General features: G+C 36.1%; 3 protein-coding genes across 5 annotated transcripts; 2 read left to right on the top strand and 1 right to left on the bottom strand.

The window, feature by feature from the left end:
• Positions 1 to 769: 769 nt before the first annotated feature.
• sparcl1 (SPARC-like 1) lies at positions 770 to 10,630 on the bottom strand. 2 transcript variants are annotated; one of them, XM_048196693.1, is made up of 11 exons: positions 9,349 to 9,618; positions 9,179 to 9,234; positions 8,162 to 8,224; positions 6,664 to 7,617; positions 5,789 to 5,891; positions 5,360 to 5,481; positions 5,030 to 5,150; positions 3,706 to 3,842; positions 3,328 to 3,476; positions 1,711 to 1,859; positions 770 to 1,546 (listed from the first exon to the last, which is right to left on the bottom strand). In XM_048196693.1, exons 2-11 carry the CDS (start codon positions 9,230 to 9,232, stop codon positions 1,518 to 1,520), a joined length of 1,881 nt encoding a protein of 626 aa, XP_048052650.1. In that variant the 5' UTR covers positions 9,233 to 9,234; positions 9,349 to 9,618; the 3' UTR covers positions 770 to 1,517. The 2 variants fall into 2 exon arrangements, with proteins under 2 accessions (XP_048052650.1, XP_048052649.1); XM_048196692.1 differs by lacking the exon at positions 9,349 to 9,618 and adding an exon at positions 10,080 to 10,630 and having other exon boundaries at positions 771 to 1,546.
• A 2,458-nt stretch (positions 10,631 to 13,088) lies between these two features.
• Positions 13,089 to 15,632, top strand: scpp1 (secretory calcium-binding phosphoprotein 1). 2 transcript variants are annotated; one of them, XM_048196691.1, is made up of 9 exons: positions 13,089 to 13,334; positions 13,447 to 13,501; positions 13,600 to 13,647; positions 13,732 to 13,794; positions 14,063 to 14,092; positions 14,193 to 14,228; positions 14,346 to 14,378; positions 14,475 to 14,540; positions 14,623 to 15,632. In XM_048196691.1, exons 2-9 carry the CDS (start codon positions 13,448 to 13,450, stop codon positions 15,046 to 15,048), a joined length of 756 nt encoding a protein of 251 aa, XP_048052648.1. In that variant the 5' UTR covers positions 13,089 to 13,334; position 13,447; the 3' UTR covers positions 15,049 to 15,632. The 2 variants fall into 2 exon arrangements, with proteins under 2 accessions (XP_048052648.1, XP_048052647.1); XM_048196690.1 differs by having other exon boundaries at positions 13,091 to 13,329.
• A 2,239-nt stretch (positions 15,633 to 17,871) lies between these two features.
• On the top strand, positions 17,872 to 21,717 carry tnip2 (TNFAIP3 interacting protein 2). The gene is made up of 6 exons (XM_048196689.1): positions 17,872 to 18,359; positions 18,835 to 19,128; positions 19,230 to 19,319; positions 19,480 to 19,758; positions 19,898 to 20,014; positions 20,368 to 21,717. The coding sequence occupies exons 1-6, from the start codon at positions 18,039 to 18,041 to the stop codon at positions 20,605 to 20,607; spliced, it is 1,341 nt and encodes a 446-aa protein (XP_048052646.1). The 5' UTR covers positions 17,872 to 18,038; the 3' UTR covers positions 20,608 to 21,717.
• The last annotated feature ends 4,728 nt before the right edge of the window (positions 21,718 to 26,445 follow it).

Genomic DNA, 26,445 nt, shown 5'->3' with positions numbered 1-26,445 from the left:
AGTAGGCCTATGATCAGCACAATAAAACACTTGACTTCACTCTTCACATGCAGATGTTTTGGTGATTTAGAGTATTTGTTCTAAAGCAATACAAGTCAAGGCCAGTAGTATCAGTAGTATCGTTGACTTGTCTTGTGCATTATCTTTGTTGTTCCACTGACCTCTTTTACTTTCCTTCAGAATCCTTTCTGCAATTTTTTATCTCTTCCACTGAAATCTTAGCACCAGGTGGTCTTGTCTTATCAAACCTGACAGAGAGAGTGTGCAAAAATGTGCACGCAAAATTCATAATCAAACTTATTCAACTCTTTGAATCTGCCACAGGAGATACTGACACTCAGACTGCGGGAAGGATGGAATCAAATAGTTCAAAAGTGATTCCTTAAAGTAAATTAACTTCTTTTTCTTGTTTATTAGTTGTTGTTTTTTGTTTTTTTTGTTTTTTTTTTGGTGAAGTAGGCCTATTCATTCTTCTTACAGAAAAAAAAAAAGAAGAAGAAGAAAAACACAGAGTATTTGTCCACCCATTCATTCTCAGAACAACCTGAGGGTCGCAAGGGCTTACAAGTGTCTGATGTGACATGTATTTCCAAATTATTTCAGTACATCTGGCAAATATTTTACAGGGTGCTACAAAAACTGATTTTACATGGTCATTTGAGATCATTGTCCTCAAATGTTGAAGCGCTGTTTGTTGCATTGAGGCGGAGAAGACGACCATGTATCAACCTACTCACAGAAGTCATTGTATTGTGCAGCATACAGTTCTGACAGCAGTAATTTAATGACTTCCTAAGGGTTTTTTTTATTATTATTTTTTATTACAGTGGTCATAACCCACACATTACTTTTCCAAACACAGTAACATGTTGTAAGTGTGTGTAACAAAGCTTCCAAGGCTTATGACAGAGGACATAAAACTTGCTATGCAAATTGAACTGGAACTTGATGATATTATCAGTTATCGAGTTTTAAGGAAGTCATGTTTAAGATTTATTTTACATGGTCATAAAAATGCTTGGTGGATTTAAAAAACAAACAAACAAAAAAAACATTAATTCCTGATTCATTCAAGACATTAATATAATTTGGAATAAATATGTAGGCTAATTATTCAACAACAAGCACATATAAGAGTGGCATTTTTCCTCATTATCTGAAATAATTTTGCAACATTTTTATAAAATCTCTTTTATTTTGTTCTTTTATTCACTATGTAAACTTTTCCCTCACTGGAATGCATACAAAAACACTCAAACTAAAACTACACTTTTTAAATTCATTTTCTGAACTAAATTATTAACTATAGTTCCTTTCATTTTTAATAACCAATAAGCTACACATATAATGCATCAAAAAGAAAAGGTTTTTAGACATTCTTGTCCATCATGATCATTAGACATAAAAGAAAAAACAGTACTATTTCACTGAACAGACCTCCAGCAGAATTATCTCTGCCACAGTTCTTCAAAGGAGACACAACCTTCATTTGCTCCTGTTTAGGCACTCGCTCGTGCTCAGAACAGCAGATTGGAATCCATATCCTCTGTAGGAATGAAAATATGGAGAGAGTTGAAAAACCAACCTGGGTTGTTTATAAAGATTTTGATTTATTTAAAAAGTGTGCATAAATAATGCATTTAAAGAGAATGAATAATAAATTAAAAACTCTTGGAGCTGTTTAAGACAAGACCTTCAAAATACTCCTACCTTCCTTAATGCCAAAGCAGCTGCACCACTCTTTGAAGGAGACTAGTTTGTCCTTGTCAGCATCACACTTTTGGAAAAAGACTGAGGTGCAATGCTCCATGGGAACCAGGGGAACACGTAGTGGAGCCAGCTCAGAGTGAGAAAGAAACCTGCAACGGTATTATAAATGTCCACTGGTGAAAAAAAACCCTACTTAAAGGGTTAGTTCACCCAAAAATGAAAATAATGTCATTTATTAATCACCCTCATGCCGTTCCACACCCATAAGACCTTTGTTAATCTTCAGAACACAAATTAAGATATTTTTGTTGAAATCCGATGGCTCAGTGAGGCCTCCATAGCCAGCAATGACATTTCCTCTCTCAAGATCCATTAATGTACTAAAAACAAATTTAAATCAGGCCTCACAGAGCCATCGGATTTCAACAAAAATATCTTAATTTGTGTTCCGAATATTAACAAAGGTCTTACGGGTGTGCAATGGCATGAGGGTGAGTAATAAATGACAGAATTTTCATTTTTGGGTGAACTAACTCTTTAATATCATGATTCAGGTATTGTCCATTTGTCAAAGAAAATGTAATGAACATACTTCATGTCCACACTGTTCAATGGGGTTCTATATAGAACCCTTTATGCCAAAAAGGTTCTATAAGGAGAAATGTCTTAAATGATTACATAAATACTTTTGTGTTTAACAGGTTATTTCAATTTTTTTCTAGTTATGAAGCATGTTTACGACCTGTTTAATTAATGAAATTTAACCCCCGGTTTCACAGATAAGGCTTAAGCTAGTCCCAGACTAAAATGCATATATGAACTTTTTTAACTGTAAACAACTCGCAATGGCATATCTTAAAATATGTCACTGCCTTTGTTTTGTCTCAAGATGCACGCAGTAATGTTTTTTCTAGGGTACGTTTATAAAAGCTACTTAAATACTCTAATTGAACTAAGGCCTAATCCTGGCTTAAGCCCTGTCTGTGAAACCGGGCCTACATGAATTAAAAATAAATTAAATAAAACTAAATCCATAAAAAGATCTCTACCTAAAAGGTTCTGCCTGACCTTTTCTTTGAAATCACAAACCAACACAAGATTCTTAAAGCTACAGTGTGTAATTTTCTTATATCCCAGTGTCATACATCTATATAAGTAAGTGATGTGTAGGCAGATTGTCCCCAAAAGCACACACTGCAGCTTTAAAGCCTCTGTCTCAAAGGCTGACCACTGACGTTGTGGAGCATACTGGCACCGAGTCCCACTTTTTCTGGAAATGTCCCTCAACCACATCCTCACACCAGCTAAAAATATTACCGAACCTCCTGTATGAGTAAGTCAGAATTAGAATAGTCTCAGCCTCAGACGTCTTGCCCACATGAACTATTCACAAATGCACTACAAAATGGCTGATCTGATTTGGTAGCTTTAAGCAAGTTTCAGGAGTCAGATATTTTTATCAGTCTTTTAGCCTAGCGTCCGGCTCTGCAAGACTGGCCAATATAAATGTCAAGTGAATGCGTCAACTTCGTTTTACGGACATAATTGGGATTTCTCCTTTCTGATCAACTGAACAATATTGCAAGGAGAAATTTGTACAGACACTCAGCCCCCCACCTGTCTGAAGGATGTTGGTCCATTTGTGCAAACTGCCAGTGCACTGGATAGATGTACATGTTGTAGTTCTTCTCAAAGTCCCGCAGTAGAAGCTCGACGGTGTGATCGCCTGCATGAAGACGCCTCTCACTCTCATAAATCTTCTGAACCTGTTGAGCAGAGCATTCATCATCTGTAATTCATTCATATTTGAAGGTTTAGATGCAATCAAGAGCTATTTTCCAAAGTAGTACATCTACGTTGTTTATTTTACTTTAAGTTGGGGAACTGGGTGAAATTTGTCTCCATGTTTCTTGTCTTAAATCTACTACTTGTCTCTTTAGGAGATGTGATATCTAAATAAAAAAACTGTCTGTCCAGTATCTCTGATAGCCATACCCTGATTCTTTGTTTAGCTGTGAGAAAGCCAGGAGACATGGAGTCATGCTCATATAACTGCAGAAGCACGTTCTTCAGCCAGTCCCGCATGCGCAGAGGGAACTGCACCAGCTCTGACTCTAGACATGGAGCAATAACTGCCAGACAAAACACACAAAATAAACATTAGGACAAATAAAATAGACAAAAATTCGACAACAGAAGATATTAAGAGCAGAGGTGCTCAAACTTTTTACTATGAAGGCCAAAAATAAAAATTGGTTGAGGGCTGTGGGGCCAAAAGTAAATGTTGCATTGTATCTGACTAAATGTACATTTAAAAAAAAAAAAATCAAATTCACTTGACTTCCCTTGTTATTAAATTAGTAATCCTAATGGTAACACTTTGGTATGGGGAATGCATATTCATTATTAACTATGATTTTTGCCTCAATAAACTCTTAATTTACTGCTTAATAATAGTTAGTAAGGTAGTTGTTTGTTAAGTTTAGGTATGGGGTAGGATTTAGGGATGTAGAATATGGTCATGCAGAATAAGGCATACTAATTGTACTAATAAACAGCCAATATGCAAGCTAATAAGCAACTAGATAAAAGTGAGAATTGTTCCCCATACTAAATGGTTACCATACTAATTTTAAATGTTAATATGGATAGCTCAGAAAATGTTTCTGGATTTTGATTGCAGACTTTGGTGTCTTGTTAAAGGTGGGGTAAGCCACCTTTAACAAGTTGGAAGTTAGTTTGGAAGTTAGTCAAACCGACACCAACAACAAACTTGTAGCCAATCAGCATGACGGTCGAGGAGGCAGAACGAGCAAGAGGGAGATTTGAAGAAAGACTGCAAAAAGAGAGAGATGAGACACGATACAAAAGAGAGTTTAAAAGAATATCACTGGAATGAAGGTTTATGACTGGGCAAGCTCTTTAGGATCCGCGTTAATATTAGGAAAGCTTTCCAGCGCTGCAGAGAGCTAAGCGGGAAGGCCTGAAAACAGATGTGGAGGCTGCTTTGATTCCGCTTCACATGTGAGTAACTCTAGGTTTGAGTGTCATTGATTGTCTGGAGCTGCTGTGCTGTTGGCGACTAACAACAAACTCTTGTTTGTATTTACTCTTGTGTACTGTACGTTGTGTTTCCTTGTCATTCATTCATCATCTGCGCTTTATTTTTCGTGAAGCATTTTGTTGCGCGTCAGCTAGGTGTGTTTCTAATGAGAAACATGGTTTGCTAAAATTATTAATCAAATTAGCATCACTGCGAACCAAATTTTACCTTTCATGTGCTAACAATTAAAATAAGCATGTCAGAAGTGTTTCTTACATTTACAGGATCCAGTGTAGTCCAGGTGAAGTCTGTGGCCTATTTTGGTCCCATCAAGGCCACACTTGGTGGCAAAGAGTTGACAGGATGTGTCATATGTCTTATTGTCAGTTCCACATACCTACAATGAAAATGTCCAGATGCCAATGGCTTATTATTAGCAAATGTTATTATACTTTTTTCTTTAATCAATATCTGTTACTTAAAGGTTTGATCAGTATTGGAATAAATATACATTTGTAAAAAAAAAAAAAAAAAAAAAAAAAAGCCATTTTTTTGTAATCGGTTGAATTCAAATTAACATTAATTTGCAAGATTACACATACTTACATGGTCAAAATCGTTTACACTGGGAGGACATTCTGACGGCTCCTGACACACACAGACGGGTTTGTTCTCATCATTTATTTTGCATGTCTTCCCTCTTTTACAGCGAAAGTTCTCACAGGGGTCTGGATAAAACAATGAAAGAATGTGCAAATATCTTATAGAATACTGTATCCTAAATTCAGGCTTCCACTGCTGCTTTAAAAAGGCTCGCAAAGAGACAATCTAATAAAGGTTATATATAACCACCCTGTAAAAAAGCACCAACATTCCTTTGCATCTGTTGGTTTGGATAGAGCCTAAACCAGGGGCTAAGGCTGTCATTGACTTCTTAAGCCAGGTCGGTTTAACAGTCTATGTTAAAGAAAAACTCTGCTCAGCAGATTCCTAATAAGAATTCGGTGCTATGGAGAGTGCAGAAACAACACTCACCAGCTGGCACCCCCTGTCCGCTGGGCCGATGGGTGGGTCGAATGTCAGGGTAAAGCTCCATAGTGGCCCTGATCTGTACTGGATTCATCCCCACCAAACGAGTCTGTAAAGTGACACAACCAGTTCTTACAGTCCAGGAATTACACCTAATGGTTTTTAATAGTGTTTTTATTTTACTGTCCAAATTCTGTTAACATTTCAAACACTTTGGAAGGAATACATTAAGAATATATCAAAAACATTACACTAGTGCACCTGCTTACACTATCCACCATTTTTTTTCTTTTTTCTTTCAAATAAGCTATTTCCTTTAAATGTGTGAGACTTCCGATTTATTAGCATCTAGATGGCTTATTAAGATTAAAATTGCAGTAAATTGTAACTATGTCCGCACACAAACCAGTTCATTTTGATGTTGATACTTAATATATATAAACAATAGGAAAATAAATACCAAATACCTGTCTACCTTCACATTTACTAACTCAAGTAAAACAATTTAAAGTTTGCATCACATAACAGCTCTATAAATGTGTTTTTGCACTTGCAAAACAAAGGCATGAGTCCTGTGAAACTCGAAAATGTCAAACAAGCTAAAATTATGTAGTTCCTTCAGCAGATGTTATTTATATATTCTATTTGTGAATAGCATGTTAAACTGTTTGCAGTGTTTGGTGAATTTACATTTAAAAGTACTTTAGCTGAAAAATTATAATTCATTTAAAATAAATTTCAATTAATCCACTAAAAGCACATATGTGCAGGATATAAACTATCATGGCTTGTCAAAGTTTACAATCTCCATGTGTTAATCTAGAAAATTCACACTTTTTAATATTTCATAATAACAATGTATGTGTGATGTATTTTTGTACCCATTTTCCATTCTTCTTTCTGGGTTTAGACTCTGTGTTTTCAGTGGGCTCCACCACTTTTTCAGGGTCTTTCCTCTGAGCATGTTCCTCATTGGCTTCCATTGCACCTGCTTGGTCACTTTGCATCTTCTCCAGCTGCTGGTTGTTTCGCTGCTTCTTGGCTTTGGTCTTTCCATGTCTATTACTTTCATTCTTTTGCTTCTTCTTCTCCTTTGCTTTCTTGCCACTAGAAAGAATAGTAGTTTCAGGTTCAATGCTATTCTTCTCATCCTGTTGATCACTCTTCTTTTTTTCATTGTCAGTGTCTTGAAAAGGCTCTTTCAGCTCATCTTGGGTTTGCTCTGCTGGCACTTCCTGCTCCTCTGCAATGTCCTCTGAATCGTTGCTGGATTGCTGGGAATCATAGTCCATTGTGGCTGTAGGTATCACATCTTTAATTGTTTCCGCCATGTCTTTTTCCATAGTGTTGATGGTTGAAGCTTTGGCCTCCTCTAGCTTGATGTATAGTGGCTGTGAAGCATCACGGTCAGCTGCATAGTCCAAATCCATTGGTATCTCTGAATCAGTACTGCTGTCAGTCTCCTTTGCATCCTCACCTTCGCTCTTCTCAATTTCATCTTCATTCTCCATTGTAGATTCTCCATTTTCCTTCCCCTCCTCCTCCATCTCCTTAACTTCTTTGTCTTTTTCTGGACCGTCATTATCATCTTCATCCTCCTCCACAGTTTCCTCTGCCTCCTCAGAGACCTGCAGAAGCTGAGTCAGTGCCTCCTCACTCAGGAGCAAAGGTGTATTCTTATCACCTCCCTCTGAACCTTCAAGCTCTTCTGCTCCCGCTTGCTTCATCACCACATGGCTTTCCTTCTCTTCACTCATGTCCTCATCCTGAGAGCTGGACTCAAAAGGTAGAAATGTGGGCAGAACTCCATCCTTACTGTCATGAAGCTTCACTGACTTAAAAATAAAACAATATTGTAAAAAGAAATATATATATATATATATATATAAATGTTTTTCATTTTACAAAAAAAGACTACATTTGAGGAACATATAACAGATTAAAACATTTAAGATAGCAAGTTATATTTACAAAATACACAAAAAATAAAATGATTCCTGATTGAATTAGTGTTCTTTAACAAATTGGTTGAGTGAATAATTCAATGATATGCTCATAAAGACAGTCAGTTGTTTTGTTCAGGTTTGCATCAGGTTCTTTTTAACCAATCAATTTAACAAATGATTAAAGAGTCAGTAAAAAACAAAAAACAAAAACAATTTTTGAAACAAAAAAAACAAAACAGTTGCATTGTCCAAATCCTTTGCATCCTCACCTTATGTATATGTATATATATATATATATATATATATATATATATATATATATATATATATATATAAAACATGCATAAATGTGTATACTTTATCAGCATATTTAAAAAATAAATAAATTGGCACATAGCTAGAAGCACATTTCAGTGTAAAAGTAGAGAATTACCTCCTCTTGTGGAGTTGGGCTGTGTTTGACATGCTGATGTTTTTCACGAGGCTTACTTTGTACCTAAAAATAGTAAAAAAAAAAAAAAATAAATAAATAATAATAATAGTTATGTTATGGTATGGTTTATGAAAGTTAAGGCTAAGCTGTCAAACATAGCTTTCATCTTATCAGTTCCAGGTACCATAGAATACCATACCATGTTTAAGTTATGTTCAAAACATTTTTTTTTTTCAGCATATAATTTGCAAAGATGTGCCACACATGATGTTCACTCTTTACAGAACCAACTGTATTTACCCAGACAGCAATCTTGTTTCATCTGCACGACTCATAAAATTACAACATATTGCTTTTCATGTTATCTCCTTCCAACTCCTTCCAGTTTGAGATTATCTTTGCCAAACTTCTCTCTTCATGTTCTAATTTCCTGGAGGAATGCATATATTATTCCAGTGAAGTATTGTCTTTCTATATCCTGATAAGGAACTAATGTTGACAGTCCACTTACATTACATTCTCCTAGCTGAATTGGAAAACATGCCTAGGTCTTATGATTTAAGCGAGGCATTTTGTCATTTTAAAGCTACACAATTATCCTATCATCAGCCATGGAACTGTGGGATTGATTTACTGCCCAGCAGAACTCCATTTAAGAGTTAGTCTACTCCCTTTCCAATCCCAAGTGTAAGGCAATGGAATAATATATAGCGATGTTTGTGATTAGCTGTGTCAAACCCTCTCGGTTGACCCTGGTCATATATTACAACAGATTTCATTACAGCTTACAAGGTTCCTGTTGATTTATCTATACACTTGATATCATTTGGCTCTCTAAAAGCTCCTTGTCTCAAATTCCCAGTACACACTTGCTTTTTGATCTATGTTCTTGGAAATGTTTTTTGGGTCGGTGTTTGATTCCGTTTGGTTCTATGACCTTTGGACATGATGTTGTAGATTTTGATTATGAGAAGGATTATAGAAATGTTGCTGAATTTGTTTGGATCTTTTACTCACATATGCAGCCAGTGCAGAGACCAAAAAGCAGAAGAGAAACAGGTCTTTCTTCATTACTAGAAAAAAAAAAGAAAAGGAAAAAAAAATCAAACATAATTTGTATGGATGTCACCACAGTCCTGTGCCCTATCTTAAAACTTCCTGAAAAACTTGAAGTGACATGATCTCACCATTCCCTATTCTTTCTATCTAAGAATTCTGCTTTACTGCCCTCTGGGCCGTTCTCACACAGGGTTCAGGGTTCTCCATCTGTATGCTGGACATACTCCTGTCATGACACCCCAGCATAAATCAGCCGCCTCAGTTGTCGTGGCAACAGGGCCCAGGAGATGAGCCCCGTTCAAAAGTCACATTCAAAGTCCGGAGGGGCAAAACAAACATCAGAAGCTACTAGACTGGAAAAAGAGTTGACTAAGTACACAAGCTTTTTGCCTCCTGCACAGAGACAATATGCCTATTATAGGCCATGTTGATGTGGACAATGGCTTGGGTGCAATGGTATGAAGATACTTCTCTCCAGAAGATGATAAATAACTTTTCATTATTTAATAAAAAATATTGATTTATTTTACTATTATGCCTGTAAGAAAGAAATGCAAAAAAATCTTTTTAAACATTAAAAAACATTGTAAACAAATTTTTGTTGTTATTTGTCAGTGCGTATATTAATTCCTAGATACTTTTTAAATAGATTCAAATAAAACACATAGAATCATTTAAATAAAACAGAATAAATAGATTAAATGAATGACAATATTTACATTCTAAATGATGACACCAACATGATTTACATCATGCATACAGTATTTGTTTTCTATTTTATTTACTTTTTATATTACCTTATTATTTCAGAAGTGATCATTCAGTTTTTTTATCATGAAATTGGAAATTTGAGACTTACCTGAGCTCTGAGGTTGCCAATAGAAAGGGGAGGAATCTTAAATCTGTAAATTTCACGTTGCAGAAAGTCACAGAGAGGCAGCCAGTCAAAGTACCTCTGACTCCCTTATGCCTCCCCCTCAGCACTGTACATCAGATGCCCTTCATCTGTTCTGGGGCACAAAGAGAGACAACTAACTGAAGCTTCAGGAGGGGTGGGGGTGGGGTGAAGAACAGAGAGTTGGAGAGTGACACAAAAATACAACGTAATACTTTGAACTAACTTTCCATTTTATTATCAGTTTTGGATTAAAATTGTTAACATTTTATTTGAACAGTTTAGTTGTGCTTTTCTAAAACATTTAATAAATCTGTGGGGAAAACAAAGAAGAAACCCTCCTGGTACTTGGCAGATTGTCAGATCTTGAGCATTTCAGCAGCCCTGGGACAGGGAATTTTGATAAAGCAGATATTAAAAGCCACCTGTAGATGGCGCCCAGTGCTTTTTTCAGACCTTGAATCTTTGCCAACTGGTTGTCAGTCTATTTTATTAACTCTGGACCTAATTTGGTTACAGAGCATCAGTTTATTTAGGTTTATTTAAATAAAAATAAACATGACAAACACATACACACATATTTTTTAATGTTTTATGGGGACATTCCATAGACATAATGATTTTTATACTGTACAAACTGTATATTTTATCCCATAACCCTACCCCTAAACCTACCCATAACAGAAAACTTTCTGCATTTTTACATTACAAAAAAAAAGAAAAGTTCACCCAAAAATGATAATTCTGTCATTACTTACCCTCATGTCGTTCCACACCAGTAAGACCCTCATTCATCTTTGGAACACAATTTAAGATATTTTTTTGATGAAATCAGAGAGGTATATGACTCCTCCATAGACAGCAATTTAACCACCACTGTCAAGGTCAAGAAAGGTACTAAAGACATTGTTAAAATAGTCCATGTGACTATAGTGGTTCAACCTTAAAGGATTAGTTCACTTTCAAAAAAAATTTCCCTGATAATTTACTCACCCCCATCATCCAAGATGTTCATGTCCTTCTTTCTTCAGTCAAAAAGAAATTAAATATATATATATATATACAGTACAGTCCAAAAGTTTGGAACCACTAAGATTTTTAATGTTTTTAAAAGAAGTTTCGTCTGTTCACCAAGGCTACATTTATTTAATTTAAAATACAGTAAAAACAGTAATATTGTGAAATATTATTACAATTTAAAATAACTATTTTCTATTTGAATATATTTCACAAAGTAATTTATTCCTGTGATGGCAAATATGCTGATCTGCTGCTCAAGAAACATTTAATGTGTACAATTGTACAAAATATTTGTGTACAATATTTTTTTTCAGGATTATTTGATGAATAGAAAGTTCAAAATAACAGTGTTTATCTGAAATCTAATCTTTTGTAACATTATAAATGTCTTTACTGCCACTTTTGATTGATTTAATGCATCCTTGCTGAATAAAAGTATTCATTTCTTTAATTTCTTTTCAAAAAAAATAAAAATATAAATTCTTACTGACCCCAAACTTTTGAACGATAGTGTATAATGCTACAGAAGCTTTGTATTTCAGATAAATGCTGTTCTTTTGAACTTTCTATTCATCAAGGAATCCTGAAAAAAAAAAAGTACACAACTGTTTTCAACATTGAAAATAATCATAAATGTTTATTGAGCAGCAAATCAGCATATTAGAATGATTTCTGAAGGATCATGTGACACTGAAGACTGGAGTAACGATGCTGAAAATTCAGCTTTGCATCACAGGAATAAATTACTTTGTCAAATATATTTAAATAGTACACAGTTATTTTAAATTGTAATAATATTTCACAATATTACTGTTTTTTACTGTATTTTTAATTAAATAAATGTAGCCTTGGTGAGCAGACGAAACTTCTTTTAAAAACATTAAAAATCTTAGTGGTTCCAAACTTTTGGACTGTACTGAATATACATACATACATACATACATATACATACATATACATATATATATAATTTTATATAAATAAAATATTTTAATTTTGTGATAAAATAAAAATGTAAAGTAATTTTAAAAAATTGCATGCTTATGTTTTAACCAAACTGTATATTACAAAACAGCTTGGCATATTCTTAATCAGTTTTAATCAACCAATCAACCTTATTCTGGAAATAATAATAAAAACAAAAATAATAATAACGAACAAAAATAATAATGTCTCGTAATAATAATAATAATAATTATAATAATAATATAATTCTCTTTAAGTTAGATCTCTTAAATATTAGACCCTTTTTCTCACTTATCTTTGTTCCATCTACCCTTTCCATATTCTCCTTTCTCAGGAAAACTTATTTTAACTGCAAGCAAATTCCACTCAAATTGCAAGAGCTGAATATCCATTAGTGAACTACTGTGCATTGTTTTATATTTCCTCTGCTCTGTTATCAGCAAACATCTCGAAACACAGCTCTATGTGGGTTTTTGGGTACACTGCAATGATTACGAGTATAATTGTAAGGAATGTTTGTAAAATGGAAATATTCCACTCTTCACCAACACAGGGAAAAAAAACAAAAAAAAAACAGGAGCACTCCAAATATGGAGCTCCAGGAAGTAGTGATGTAATAAATAGAGCAAAAAAAAAAAAAAAAAAATGTATGGGAAGTTAACATAGAATTATTTCAAGAATAAACTATTATAAAATGATGCCATTTCTTGTTTTCAATAATATATCCATAAGGTTCATAATATACATATATAATTTATATAAGGTATACAGTACTGCTTGTATATGAAAAAAAAAAAAAAAAAAAAAATAGGAGGTTGGAATGCTCTCATTATGGACTTCCTGTCCCAGTGTGGGATCAGACTGTACTCTTACTTAGTATTTAGAGGCCACACACCCTATAGTTTAGCATCCTAAAATAGACACGTACAGGAGAGGAAGTTTGGGTGAGTGCACTGTAGTGTGTGTCATTGCATTATGTAAACATTCTTACTGTGGCACTCTCATTTTCTTGTGTTCCAGCTTCAGTTAATGTGCCCCCACAGTAATCTAAGTGTTGGCGAGCAGGAAGTGATGCTGTTACCTTAATGAAGAGTCAGCCTGTTAAATAGCGCTTTCTCTAGACATATACCATTAAATCCAGTCTTTAGCTTTAGCTATAAACACTCGTTCATTTAGTCGATCTCTCCTTCTTTCTTGGACTTTGCATTTGGACTAAAAGAAGAGCAAGGTAAGGTACTCAAAACTATTCATTCTTTTTATGCAGAAAGGTTTAAAAAAAATCTTAAAACATATTATAAATTTTGAACAGAAATATGGATTTTAATCTTCAGATTTTGTATTTCAGAATGAAACCTGCCATACTGATTCTCTGTCTGCTGGGAGCAGCCTATGCTAATCCAGTGAGTACTGCAGTAAATAACCTTAAAAAGCATTTAAATGGCCTTCCCATACATTTACAAAGAGTGACGATTTTTCTTTTTTGAATTACGTCACACAGATCTTGCATAAAATGGCTATGGAGATGATTCAGCATGCATCCAACTCTGTAAGTGATGCTGACTTTAATTTAAAGAGATTTTGTGTTAACTTTAAGAGTAATTGTGTTCTAATAATCTTTTATATTCCACAGTCAGAAAGCTCTTCAGTATCTGAATCATCCGACCAGAGCAATACCTCAGAACCTTCAGAAGAGGTATGCTTCCAGTTAAATTCCACCTCATGCATGCAAAAATAAACTAGAAGAAGGGAGAGCTGCATATGTCTTCGCTGTGTAACAAAAAAACAGTTTTCTCATCTGATATCATATATCATAATATCCAACTATACTAATGCATGCATGTAACGCAAAAGTTCTGCTGCATAAAAGCATAAAAGCTATTTTTCATTTAGATTTTTAATAGTCTGCACGTTTATGAGGTCAAAAAATTTAGTTTATATAACATAAATTATTTATTTTACAGAAGTCCAAGGAAAATGCCTCCGACAGCAGTGTAAGCGCAAAGACTATTATGTCAATAAATTTAATGACTATCCTAAATGTATTTCTGTTAAGGTTATAGACTCACTTCAATTTCTCTGTTTTCTTGACAGAGCTCAGAATCGCTTGAATCGGACTCAGATGAACTGGTATAACTAATAATTACTGTTAATAAACACTAATTATAAGCATATACTTCACAAATTTATAAAATCAAAAATCATATGACTGAAAATGTCCATGTTTTTTATACATTTTGTTTCAAGATCTCTAGCGAAAGCCATTCTGTGGAAAGTCTGGTAAGTTAGTTTGCATTGCTCTAAAGCCTATTCATTGCAGAGAAATTGATTCTCTGTTTTACACTGTCCTCTGTCTTCTTATCCATGCATATCCAGATTGGAAAAAGCGAGACTTCACTGACATCAGATAACACTCAAAGCAGTAAAGAGAACGTTCGCAGGGTAAGGAACATTGAATGTTATATGTATCATACAAAATGTGTGGTTACACTAGAATAATGACCATCGTGATACATTCATACAGGGCTGGATCTACACCCTCAAATGGGTCCAATTGAACAACGGTGACAAAGTGCAAGCGACCAGCCAGCCAGACGAGAATTACATCAAATCCACCAGTGATGCATCAAAAAAAAGTGAAAGCAGTGAATCGAGTGAAAGCCAGGAAACAAAGAAAGAGGATAACGGTGCCGACACGAGTGAAAGCACTGAACACAGTGTTGAAGGTACTGAGTATATTACAAGCAACAGCAGCAGCAGCAGCAGTAGCAGTGAAAGCACCGAGTCCAAAAACAGTGCAGTGGATAGCGAAAGTCGCTCAACTGAGTGCCTTCCCGGGGCTGACAGCCAAGAATGTGACAGCGAGGAAGACTTTCCTCAGGATATCGGTGATGATGGTGCAACCGACCCTTTTAATGGCTTCCTAATGCCTGATGTCACTGAGCCCTAGCAGCAGTTTAAGACAATCTTATGACTCAATGCTCTGATATCTGCAAGTGGAAATCCCAGGAACATATTAAAATGGGAATGTTCTATTAAGGAGGGTATGTGAGGAAATGTATATGATATTAATATAAACCATTAAATTGTTAATAATGTTTTATGGTACCTCAGTCTACATCATCCTTAAGTTAAAATTAAAAAATATATTGATTTGTATTATTTTGTTTTTATACTTTACCCTATATTGTTAACACTTTACAATAAAGTATCATTTGTTAACATTAGTTAATGCATTAACATGAACTATAAATGAGCACTATATTAACCTTTATTAATGTTAATTAAAAAAATGTTCATTGACAGTGCATTAACTGTTGTTAACAGATCTTAAAAATGTATTAGATTAACATTAACTAAGATTAATAAGTGCTGTAGAAGTATCGTTTGTTGTTAGTTCATGTTAACTACTGTAGTTAACTAATGTTAACAAATGAAACCTTACTGTAAAGTGTTACTGAATTGTGTGCAGTATTGTTTTTTAAAAAATATATATTTATAGATTTTGTAGTCATTTATTTTTACTGTTGGTATTAACCATTTTCAAATAAATAAAGTAAAGAAAAAGAAAGCTGTGGTTTGCATGAGTGCCGTTTTTCCCCAGGAATTCTTCACACTAAAAAAAAAAGAATTGCAAACGCAAGCACCTCCGCATTCCTAAAATGAAAGGGTTGTCCTAATGCAATCCGAGAGTAATTACAAACTTCATTGCCTATAATTTCACAGATTTAGTTCATACCTTTTTAAAAGCGTGCCTAAACAATGCAAATGTGTATAGAGAGCTGAAATGACTGTTGTGTAACATCAAGCTATGAAAGAGCAGTGAGGAATATTGCAACAATTATGTGTGTGTGTGTGTGTGTGATTGATTTATATTTACAAGTAATATATCATGTCTGTCAAACTCATGTCATTGCTGTTTTGATACCACAAGATGGTGGCAAACTTTAAAGAACAGAGGTGGGGTTTCCCTAGGCAGAACACCATGAACTCACACAAACATTACACACTAAGCGGGACTTTCTGCTGTTTCATGTGCGCTGCTTTTGGCAGAGGGATAAAGATTCCTTACTCTAAAATGAGGGTTTAGACATTGTAAGTTTGTTAATTACTGTATAATTAAAATTGCTGTTTTATGGTTCAATCTTCAGATAACAGACTAAGCACCTTTGGCTTTCATTGTCTAGACAATTGGCATAATGTGATCCAAGATAATAGTAGGCATTATCCATTTTGACAAGGAGGGATGGTCTAAGATGAAACCTTTAAATAATGGGGTTTTTTTAGAGACTACAGTATATTATGTGTTAACAAAAAATCCCAAAAATTTAGAGTAAAGAATTTTGAAAGAAAACCCAAGGCAATATACAATTGTCAGATGCGCTTTTCCCCAACGTTTACAGTTAGAATACAGTTAAAAATAATTCTACATGGACATAAAGCAGGAAAGAGAAAGAGAGTCAGTTGAAACACTGTCAGTTTGTCCAATCAGCTAAAATTGACAATGATGTCACTCATTTTGCATGTTCTCAATAAGCGCATTGTGCATGCTGAATATCAGCACTCATTTTACACCACTACACATTTATCGTTAAACTTGTGGGGTAAGAATGTAATATATGTGCATTTTGTACATTTAAAATATTTTTTCAGTGTAGACCAGGTGCCCAATTGTGATATACCTGCAGAGTTCAGATCCAACACTGACCCAACAAACTTGTCTGTAATAATCAAATGCTCCTGAAGATCTTAATTAGCTAGTTCAGTTGTGTTTGATGAGGGTTTGGGCTGAACTTTGCAGGAGGGTAGATCTCCAGGAACAGGATTGGGAACCCCTGGTGCAGGCCAATGTTCCTGAAATGTACTTAAAACATGAACATTCTGTCACCATTTACTCACCCTCAGGTCATTCCAAACTTGTAGCAATAACTTTCTTTTATTTTTTGTAGCATAGAAGATATTTTGAAGAACGTTGGTAACCAAATGGTTTTGGCTTCCCATTGACTTCCATTGTAAGGACAAAAGAAAAAGCAAAAAAAAAAAAAAAATAAATAAATAAGGGAGAGTTAATGGTATAACTGAAACTGTTTGGTTACCAACATCCTTCATAATATCCTTCTTCTTTTTTGTTCTGCAGAAGACAGGTTTGGATTGGAAGGACATGAGAGTGAGCCTATCACAGAGCCTTCATTTTTGGGTGGACTATCCCTTTAAAAATGTGAAAAATTTTTACTTTCCCCTACTCTCTGATTCATGCCACCTTCTTCGGTATAGAAGGTTCACTAAGTCTTCACATGTCTTCAGTTATCTTGAAAGCCTTGCCAGGCAGCTCCCTTCACACGCTCTGCGTGGACAGTACCTAAGCACTTTATATGACTAAAGCGTGCGTGTTAAAGTCCACTTACAACCCGTTTTTACACTTTCAGTTAGCGACACGACAAACTAAAACGTTCCTATAATCAAGGAAGCTGTCTACACTGGTTTGGCGTCGCGTCACTGGCAGCATACAGGAAGGGTAGCGCGCATTTTTCGTGCACACGCACCAGGCGGCGTCAAGCTGAACTGCTATCTCCCCAAAACCTGATATCACACCGAGGAGAGAGGCAACTGTCTCTAAAAAGTGTAAAACCACAATTAAATCAGACACAACTCCACAGTTAACCTCTTTTAATGCCAAAATAGGGGCTGTTACCCAACTATTTTTCGATGTTTTATGTGAAGTACGAGAAAAAATATACCAATTTGAGATGGGGGAAGTCCCCGCAAGGAAATCCCCTCTTCATAAGATAATTTCGAAATTGAGTGAGGTTCTCACAGGCTGAAGCTTTCTGCTTTTGGTCTACAGCAGACGCATGTAAGCCTATGACACTCAAACCTGTACAGTCTATGGGAAATTCGTACTTTATTTACTCGTTTTAATGCGCGAGCCGATTGTTCAGTATGGATGAGATGAAGAGGGAGAACGAGGCGCTGAGGGCGAAGTTGCGCAGCTGCTCTACACTCAACACATTTTACCACGAAACACAACAAGAAATTGCTCGTTTAAATCACTTGGTTACATCCAAAGACGGAATTATCGCTGATTTAAAGGCAAGACTGGGGAAGTATGAGAAAACCGTGGTCATTGAGGGAGAAGATCCTTATATTGTAGGGCCGTCGAAATCTCTAATCGAGAGTTTGTGTAAGGAAATTTGCAAATTAAAGCAAAAACTCAAGGAATCAGAGGCGGACACCGCCCAGATATTGGAAACCAGTAAAACAGTAAGTTATAACACGTTTCTTCTCACTTGTGTTCTTCCTATGCAATCATTTACATCATGTCATATTGTTTTTTTTTTTTTTTTTTTTTTTCATACCAACAACAAGCCCTAAAGCACTGTAAAGTATATATTCTTCAATTCCTTACTTAAAAACATAATAATAATGAATAATAAAAATAATAATAATTAAAAAAAAAAAAAAAAAAAAAAAACAACAACAGCTTAATCCAGATGGTCTCCCAAAGTGATTATTTGAAAAGTGCCCAAAATCCTCTAAAACAGACTAGCCGGACCAGCAAATTAGTTTTTCATGGTATAAGATGTTTTTTTTTTTACCATTTGTTCGCCATTGAGAGTATTTGGATACTTCACAGTATATGTTGGCTATGGCGAAACAAGTGTATTTGTTGTTCACATTCACCTGAACTGTCAGAAAACGGGCATGAAAGAGTCTCCTGACTGTTTACTTGTTCCAGGAGATTCAGCGATTGCAAGAAAAAGTGAAGGAGAAGGATCAAGAGCTGAAGGCCATCAGGGAAAGGCCCGAGCAGGAGAAAGAAAGGGAGATCCAGCAACTGCGCTCCACCTTGGCCGAAAGGGATCGGACACAGGCCACCAGGGCCGTCCTTTGCAACTCTCTCGCTGAAGAAGCCGAGCAGTTGAGGGCCCAACTGGGGGCCACCGTGCAGGTGTGCCAGGAGCTTTTGGGGCGCATGGAGAAAGAGAAAAGCAAGACAGCCATAATGGATCAGAGAGATCAAGTTAATGAGGTGTGTTGGGGAAACTATCAGCATTCTGGACCACCTTTTAAAAAAAAACATAGAAATCGCCGTTTAACATATTTCAACTTGCTTTTTTGTATCTTCTTAAGACAACAGATTCCCCTGAAGTTCCCCATCTAAATGTCATCATCAACAAGTTAGAAGAGGAGAATGACCAGCTTAAAAAGAGAGTTGCCTACGTAAGGATCATATGATCACTGACATTTGTTTTACCCATGTCATATGCAGAAAATGTCACTGTACCTTTTATGGAAAGAAACGATGTAAAATATTCTTGGAAAATGTCATGTAATTTTTTTTCTGCTCACATCATAAATACATGTTTTTGTTCCATCTCAGGTGGAAAGTTTAAACTCAAAGTGGCAGAAGTATGACTCCAGTAGAGAAGAATACGTGAGGGGTTTGTGTCAAAAGTTGAAAGAGTCAAACGGTCTGGCATCCGCAGGTCCGACCCTGACGCAAACTCAGGCTGCGGGCAGCAAGGCTTTGATCCAGCAGGAAATCGCGCGGCTCAACGGCCTCCTGCAGGACAAGATGATGGAGTGCGAGAGACTGAGCAGAGAGAGGGATGACAATACAAGAAGAGACCATGAGCGCATTCAGATGCTTGAGCAGCAGGTCTTTATCAGTTCAAACTAGCAGAATCTGAATTCCTTTTAAACAGGAAGTTATTGTATTTTTGTTACAGCAAAGATGAGAAGTAGTTTTGTTTGGTTTGCTGCCCATAAACCGAGCCCGTTCCTTGTTCTCTCATAAGGTTCTGGCCTATATAGAGGACTTCAAATCGGAGAGGGCAGACCGAGAGAGGGCTCAGGGTAAAATCCTGGACCTTCAAGATGAAGTTGGGCGACTTCAACTGCAAATACGCACACAGGCAAGTATAATTTAAAAAGCCTTGAAAATTCCTGAAAAGAATTTTGAGAAAAATTAGAAAATTTGACCTTTTCATGATAAGGTTAGTTCAGGTCGTACAATGTCATGTGGTGCGACTCCCTGAAAAAACAAGATATTTATAATAATTCACGCTATTTGACAAAATAATTAATGCGAGCTTGCAGTCAAGCATTGAGGGACGAGGTTTAAGCAGACTAAATTATTGGAGAAGTCTGGCATACGTCCCCCCCCCCCATTTTTTATCATACTACTAAATAACCCAACCAGCATGAGTTAAAAAAATTCAAAGGCCATTTTTTTTCTAATAGCATGCATTGTTTCTTCATCACGCAGAGCGTCCAAGACGCCTCATCTTCACGCCGACTTCACTTGGGCCTTAAAAAAGTTCCCCGACAGACGGACACTGCCGAACCACTAAGGAACAGTCCCCCAGAAACAAGCTCAAAGAGGACTATCAGTAACACTGCACCGCAGGGAGCCGCTGAACTGCAATGCCCTCGTTGTCTAACAACATACGACGATGAGCACGCGGCCGAATACCTAAACCACTGGGACGAGTGTGCCAAGCTGTGAGTCTCTCACCTCACTGACTTTTCACAGGGCACAGAACGCACTGAGGACAAAATCACTACAAGCTCGCAGACTGTGGGATGTGTGACAGGGTGTTGATGAAGGCAGGGGCACGTTTAAACAGGATGGAGTCGAAGGAAGAGCTTTTTTTCTTTCTTTCTTTTTTTAGCCTTGGCTTTTCGATTGTGGATTTGGTTGAGTTAAGAAGGTTGCTTGTGGCATAGGACTCAGAATATGACTTTGGGTTGGTCATTTCCAGTTCAAAGGCTTACTCACATGGCTGTCATAGAATGCAGATGGTTTGGATATGAAAAGATATTCAATCTTAAGCATTTTCGGTTTATAAGTCACTGGGTTTTGCCATTTCTTTGGTGTCATGGTTTCAAGCATGTTACAATCAAATTTTGCTTAATGCTGTATTGCAGATCTGTGTATAATTCAGATGGATCGTAAACTTGGTATCATATACCTCACTGATATGTATTCTCTTTATCAGCTGGTTTGCACTTTTTGCTATTTTTTATTTCCAAATACAGATGATAAAAGTACATATTCATTTATATTTAATACATAAGCTTCTTTATATAATTCATACTTTTTGTCATGGTGCTATTTGTAGGTATATTATTTGCATTGAGCTTAAATTTTAAATCGGATCATTTTATTTGAAATACAGAGCAACACAGCACACACTATATTACTAATTATTTGATTCATATATATGTATATCAAACTTCAGTTTCCGATTATAAATGTTATATGGTTCTGACGTATAACACGTCATTACTTTCTGAGACTTCTAGGCACCTTTTGACTGTGAGGTACTTGCCATTCGATCCCCCTCTGCAGTTAAAAACATTCTAGTTTTAAGTAAGAGAGGAAGTTCCCTACATCCTGGTAAATTGAGACGTGAAATGTTCACATCTCAGTTGCTGCGTCTGACAAAATGGCCTCCTATGCAGCACATTTTTACAGGGTTCAAAGGCACTAACAACAAAACTCAATTGACAAAAAGAAATGATTACAGAGATGGCAAAGTAAAACAGAAATGTGATAACTATAAGATGATTTATTTTTATAATAAATTATTTGCTTAAGGATTCTTTTCTAAAACATGTGTAACCTTGTTTGTGTCTGTGAGTGTATTTGTACTGTCAAAGCTAATTATTAGTAAGATATGGGAAACCAGACACTGAGATAGTTGTGATCATGCTGGTAAGATCATAAGGCATAGTGTGTCATAAAGCATTAAACTCAAGTCCCATGAGATTTGAAAGAGTGTGTGTATGTGCACAAGTGGTGGAAAGCCCCTTCCCAAGCGCAACTGAATGGGAAGGCTATAACTGCAGTAAATTCTCAGCTGTCCTGAGGCCTGGAAGTGAATAGCAGAAGAGAAGTAGGTGACTGCCGGGTAGAGGGATATAGTGGGACTGGCTATTTAAAGGGGAGGAGGCTATGGGACCAAACAAGGCTAGTGTCTGTAACTAATAACTCATCAAATACATATTCACTGAATCAAATTGCTATCATCATAAACATTACATACACATTTTGTACTTCGTACTGTAGCTGAACCGCAGCCGTAGTTTTAGGAGGCCAGAAACGCATTATACGAGCCACTGTGAAGTGATTCAGACTGCGACCAAAAATGTGACAATTTAAAATAGGCTGTATTCGCCATTGGTGACAGACTGGAAAACCTTGTGTGTTCCGATATGTGATTTGTTATATTGAATTGAATTTGTTATATGATATCGTATGGCATTAGTTAATAGAGTGCTACATACATTTCCATGTTCCATCATCCTGAAGTCAGTGGGTTTTTGGTTAAGTGTCTGATATAAAGTCTGTGGTTAAAACAAGCTCAAGATAGCTTATCTTTAAAAAGGCAGTTGCTAGTGGCTAAAAGAGGTTGTCAGGGACCTTAAACATCATCACACCGAATCGAAAACTCATCTACTTCAACTTTTACAACCTCATAGTTTTTATAATTGCGTGCTTGAAAACTATTCCAACTCAAACTTTCAGGGAAAATTTAATTTATTTATTTTTTTAAATAAAGATTTAAAGGTGCAATGAGTAAATTTTAGCAACATCTAGCGGTGAGGTTGCAAACTGCAACTAACGGCGCACACACCTCCCTTATGGAGAAGCTATGGTGGCCGTCTGGCCGACACAAGACAAGATGTTGTCGTCAGAGAGTAGCCTGTGTGAAGCAATGAGGTTCCTTCTTACTTCTAACAAATAACGATCTCTGATTCTAATAAACCAGACTACTACTACTACTTCTTTGTGCGTATTCAACATAGTGACGATGCAAGCTGCCTCTAAAAACACCAACGAACACAGTGACGAAACGTGCTCTCTAGAGCAGTTTGTTTAGGGTTAGTGTAGAAACATGCCGCCACATAATGGCGACTTGACATGGAGGGGGGACCCGCGGTGTATGAGATAGAAATGGCTCATTCTAAAGGTAATAAAAAACATATCAGTTCATATCAAGTCTTTATGCACCACTGAAAACATAATCATGTATATAATATTGCATTTGTCTCAATAGATCCTTCCAAATTTTACACATTGCACCTTTAAAGAGTTGTCAGAAGCCTTATGGTGGCGATGTTGCAGTCATGGTGTAGTTCATTTATAGCCTACATTTAGCTTTTTACTTCTAGTAATTGTATTTAGGCTTCAAAATTCATAAAAGTTGTTTCATTTGTGAAGATTATCATGATGAAAAAAGAAAACGTGTAAGAATCATAAACTTTTGTTGGTCACAGAGGTTATTTTACGCAATAATCCAATAAGCAAATGGAAAAATCCTATTGGGTTTTTTTCTAGGGAACCAGGGTGATTCTTAATTTACAGGTTGGCCAACAATAATCCACCAATGTTGCCATTTTGTCACTATATTTAGTAACTTCCCCGCCCCTTTTGAGACTTTTTTCAAAAGTTTAGAGACTTCTTAGACCAACCTTATCTAGATTCTTATTTTGCCCACTGGTCTATATTCATATTTATATAGATAAATTAATTTGCCATTATGATGTCATCTAGTGACATTTAGCTAACAGTTTTAGCTACTTTTAATTGAAAGCAGTTAGCAAAACTGTAATCCATCATCGCTGAAGCACTCTATTACATCTTTAGAGTATGCAAGTGTTTCCTGCTCGCAGTTGCGCACAATTGACTCTTAAACCCAAAGTGGGCCAATACTTTTTTTTTTTTGTTTAATGAATGCGCTAGGGTACACGTGACTCAAATTTCATCTTTAGCACAATACCGCAGCACCAGACGCAAACTCTTTCAAAAAGATTCAGAAAACGTTTTTGTCAAAACTATTTGATTCAGACTCACTCGATCAGAAGAACACTTTTTTTTTTTTCATTATGTCTGAATCGAAGTGAACCAGAAACCATTTACTAACCCTAAAAACATAATCATGTTGCAATAAGTGGTATTCTAAAAATATAATTGTTCATTGTTAAGCATAGTGAGGTTAAACTGAAACTTTGTTTGGGAGTAAAACTGTTAGGTGGGCGCCATTTTGGAACCATAAGTAGCAGAGTGACATTTGCATATATTATACAAATAGAACCAGGATTACTAAAGCGACAGCATTAACCAAATGGTTTCTGAAGAGCAATTCTGTGAACTGTCAACTCAAATAGTAATTTTCCTCCTAAATGGCTCCCTAGTCATTTGTGTGTGTTATATCTGGGAAACCAGTCATCTGTGCAGGCCCATATTCAGCTAGATCACGTCAGACATGTAAAGAAGCATCATGGTCCCCTGAGTCAATAAACCCTAGATGAGGTCAGACACACGGCCCTAGCTAGCTGCCACGGGGGTAGGAGGGAAAACTCCAGCAGGAGTTTCATGCTCTCTACTTCAGTCAAGTCACCACTCTCGAAATGACGTCGCCCAAGCTCAAGTACACACTTCGGAAGATGCTTGTGGCTGCAGCAGTTCTGCACAGAACAGTGTCATTTTTCTACCCAAGTAATTAGTTGCAAAGTCATTGAGAAAATTGTGTTGCTGTGAAGAACGTAACTAGAGATTAGCGAAAAGCTGAAGTGATGGATGTGTGGGACCTGCTGTAGTTTTGTTCTTTTATGAAACCTTTTTCCTTGGAGAAGTGAAAGGTAGGCTGGAAGGGATTCCCCACCTCCACCTCCACCTCCACCTCCACCTCCACCACACACACACACACACACACACACACACACACACACACACACACACACACACACACACACACACACACACACACACACACACACACACACACACACACACACACACACACACACACACACACACACACACACACACACACACACACACACACACACACACATACACACTTCATACACACTTCATACACACCTAAAATAATGTGAGGCCTGCACATTACTGCAGAAAAGCACACACACACCACAATCCACCTTCAGAAAGGGGAAATAATTAGGTCACATGATCACATGACTTTTACAGTAAAAGACTTACACAATTAGCACAGAATTGAGATTCAAAACTTCAACACCAGGTCAGCACTTCAAAAGAATCCTGCATTGCAAAAATGGGGGGGGATCAAGTAGCCTATGGTGTACCCGTTATTATCTTCGACTTTACCTGCCATGTTGTTCTGGCTGGGAAAACTTTGCCAAATGCCATGCCAAAACAGATAAATATGGCCTTTAATCTTTAAAGCAGGGAATTCCCAAGCACTGGCTAACTGCATCGCTCATTTGAAAGAGCAGCACCTTATTTAACACAATGTTGTTGTTACTGACTGTGTTAAGAGTTAGATCATGGCCTGCTGTGTTGTTTTTTAGATAAGAGCGATCAGAACTCTATTGTCAATTCCAGTATGTGGAACGATAGGGGTTTTCCCTCTTGAGCTCTCTGTTTCTCCTCAGCTCTGGGCCATCCTCAATGAAAAGATCTTCACAAGTGATTACAAACTACACCATCTCATCTCCAATCTTTGATTCCTCTTTAATAAACCCAGCTGTCGCTCTTTTTGACCCTTTTATTGTCCAAGTCTCTCTTTGGAAGACATCTAGGCTCTGCACATATTCCTGTCAAGACAGGATAATAAAGGACAGTTGTTGATATATTCGGATGAATATGTCAAGGGAATGTACTAGGATCCGGTTACATTTATCTAGTACTCAAATTAAATTTTAATTCCCAAATGTCCATAAAATAATTTTTTTTTTTTGTTATTTTGTGTGAGAGAAAAGCTCAGCTGTGTATTGATATGCACGCAGTCATCTTGTGTAGTTCTTCTCATTCTGTCAAAATAACTAATACAGACTTCATGTTGAAAGTACAAAGTGAACCTGGCCTCAACCAGAAATGTCTTACTAAAAAGATTTTACATAAATGAGGTAACTCCAGCATTGCATCATGGGTGACTAAAAGTGGGCAGATTTAAAAAAGCACTTCCAGGATATTCACAAAATCTCCCATTGTTCATTCTCTGATTTCCCAGCCAAACACGTGTTGATTTTTAAATTTTATATAATTATATAAAAAAATAGATTTTAATTAAGTGAATTATTTTATTATATATTTTTCAATTTTAAATGTAAAAAAAAATGTATATTTTATATATACACTATATAAAAGTTCTAGATTACTATACTAAAACATTGTTTAGTTTACAATTTGTCTCTTGTGCTCACCAAGGCTGCATTTATTTGGTCAAAAATACAGTAAAAACAGTAATATTGTAAAATATCATTACAGTTTAAAAATGTAAAAAGTCTTTACGGTCACCTTGCACTTTTAATGCATCATTGCTGAAAAAAATTAAAATAAAAATCTTACTGA

The sequence above is a fragment of the Megalobrama amblycephala genome, linkage group LG7 (assembly GCF_018812025.1).
Source record: "Megalobrama amblycephala isolate DHTTF-2021 linkage group LG7, ASM1881202v1, whole genome shotgun sequence".
Classification (NCBI taxonomy): Eukaryota; Metazoa; Chordata; class Actinopteri; order Cypriniformes; family Xenocyprididae; genus Megalobrama; species Megalobrama amblycephala.
This window is presented reverse-complemented; position numbering and strand designations above follow the sequence as displayed.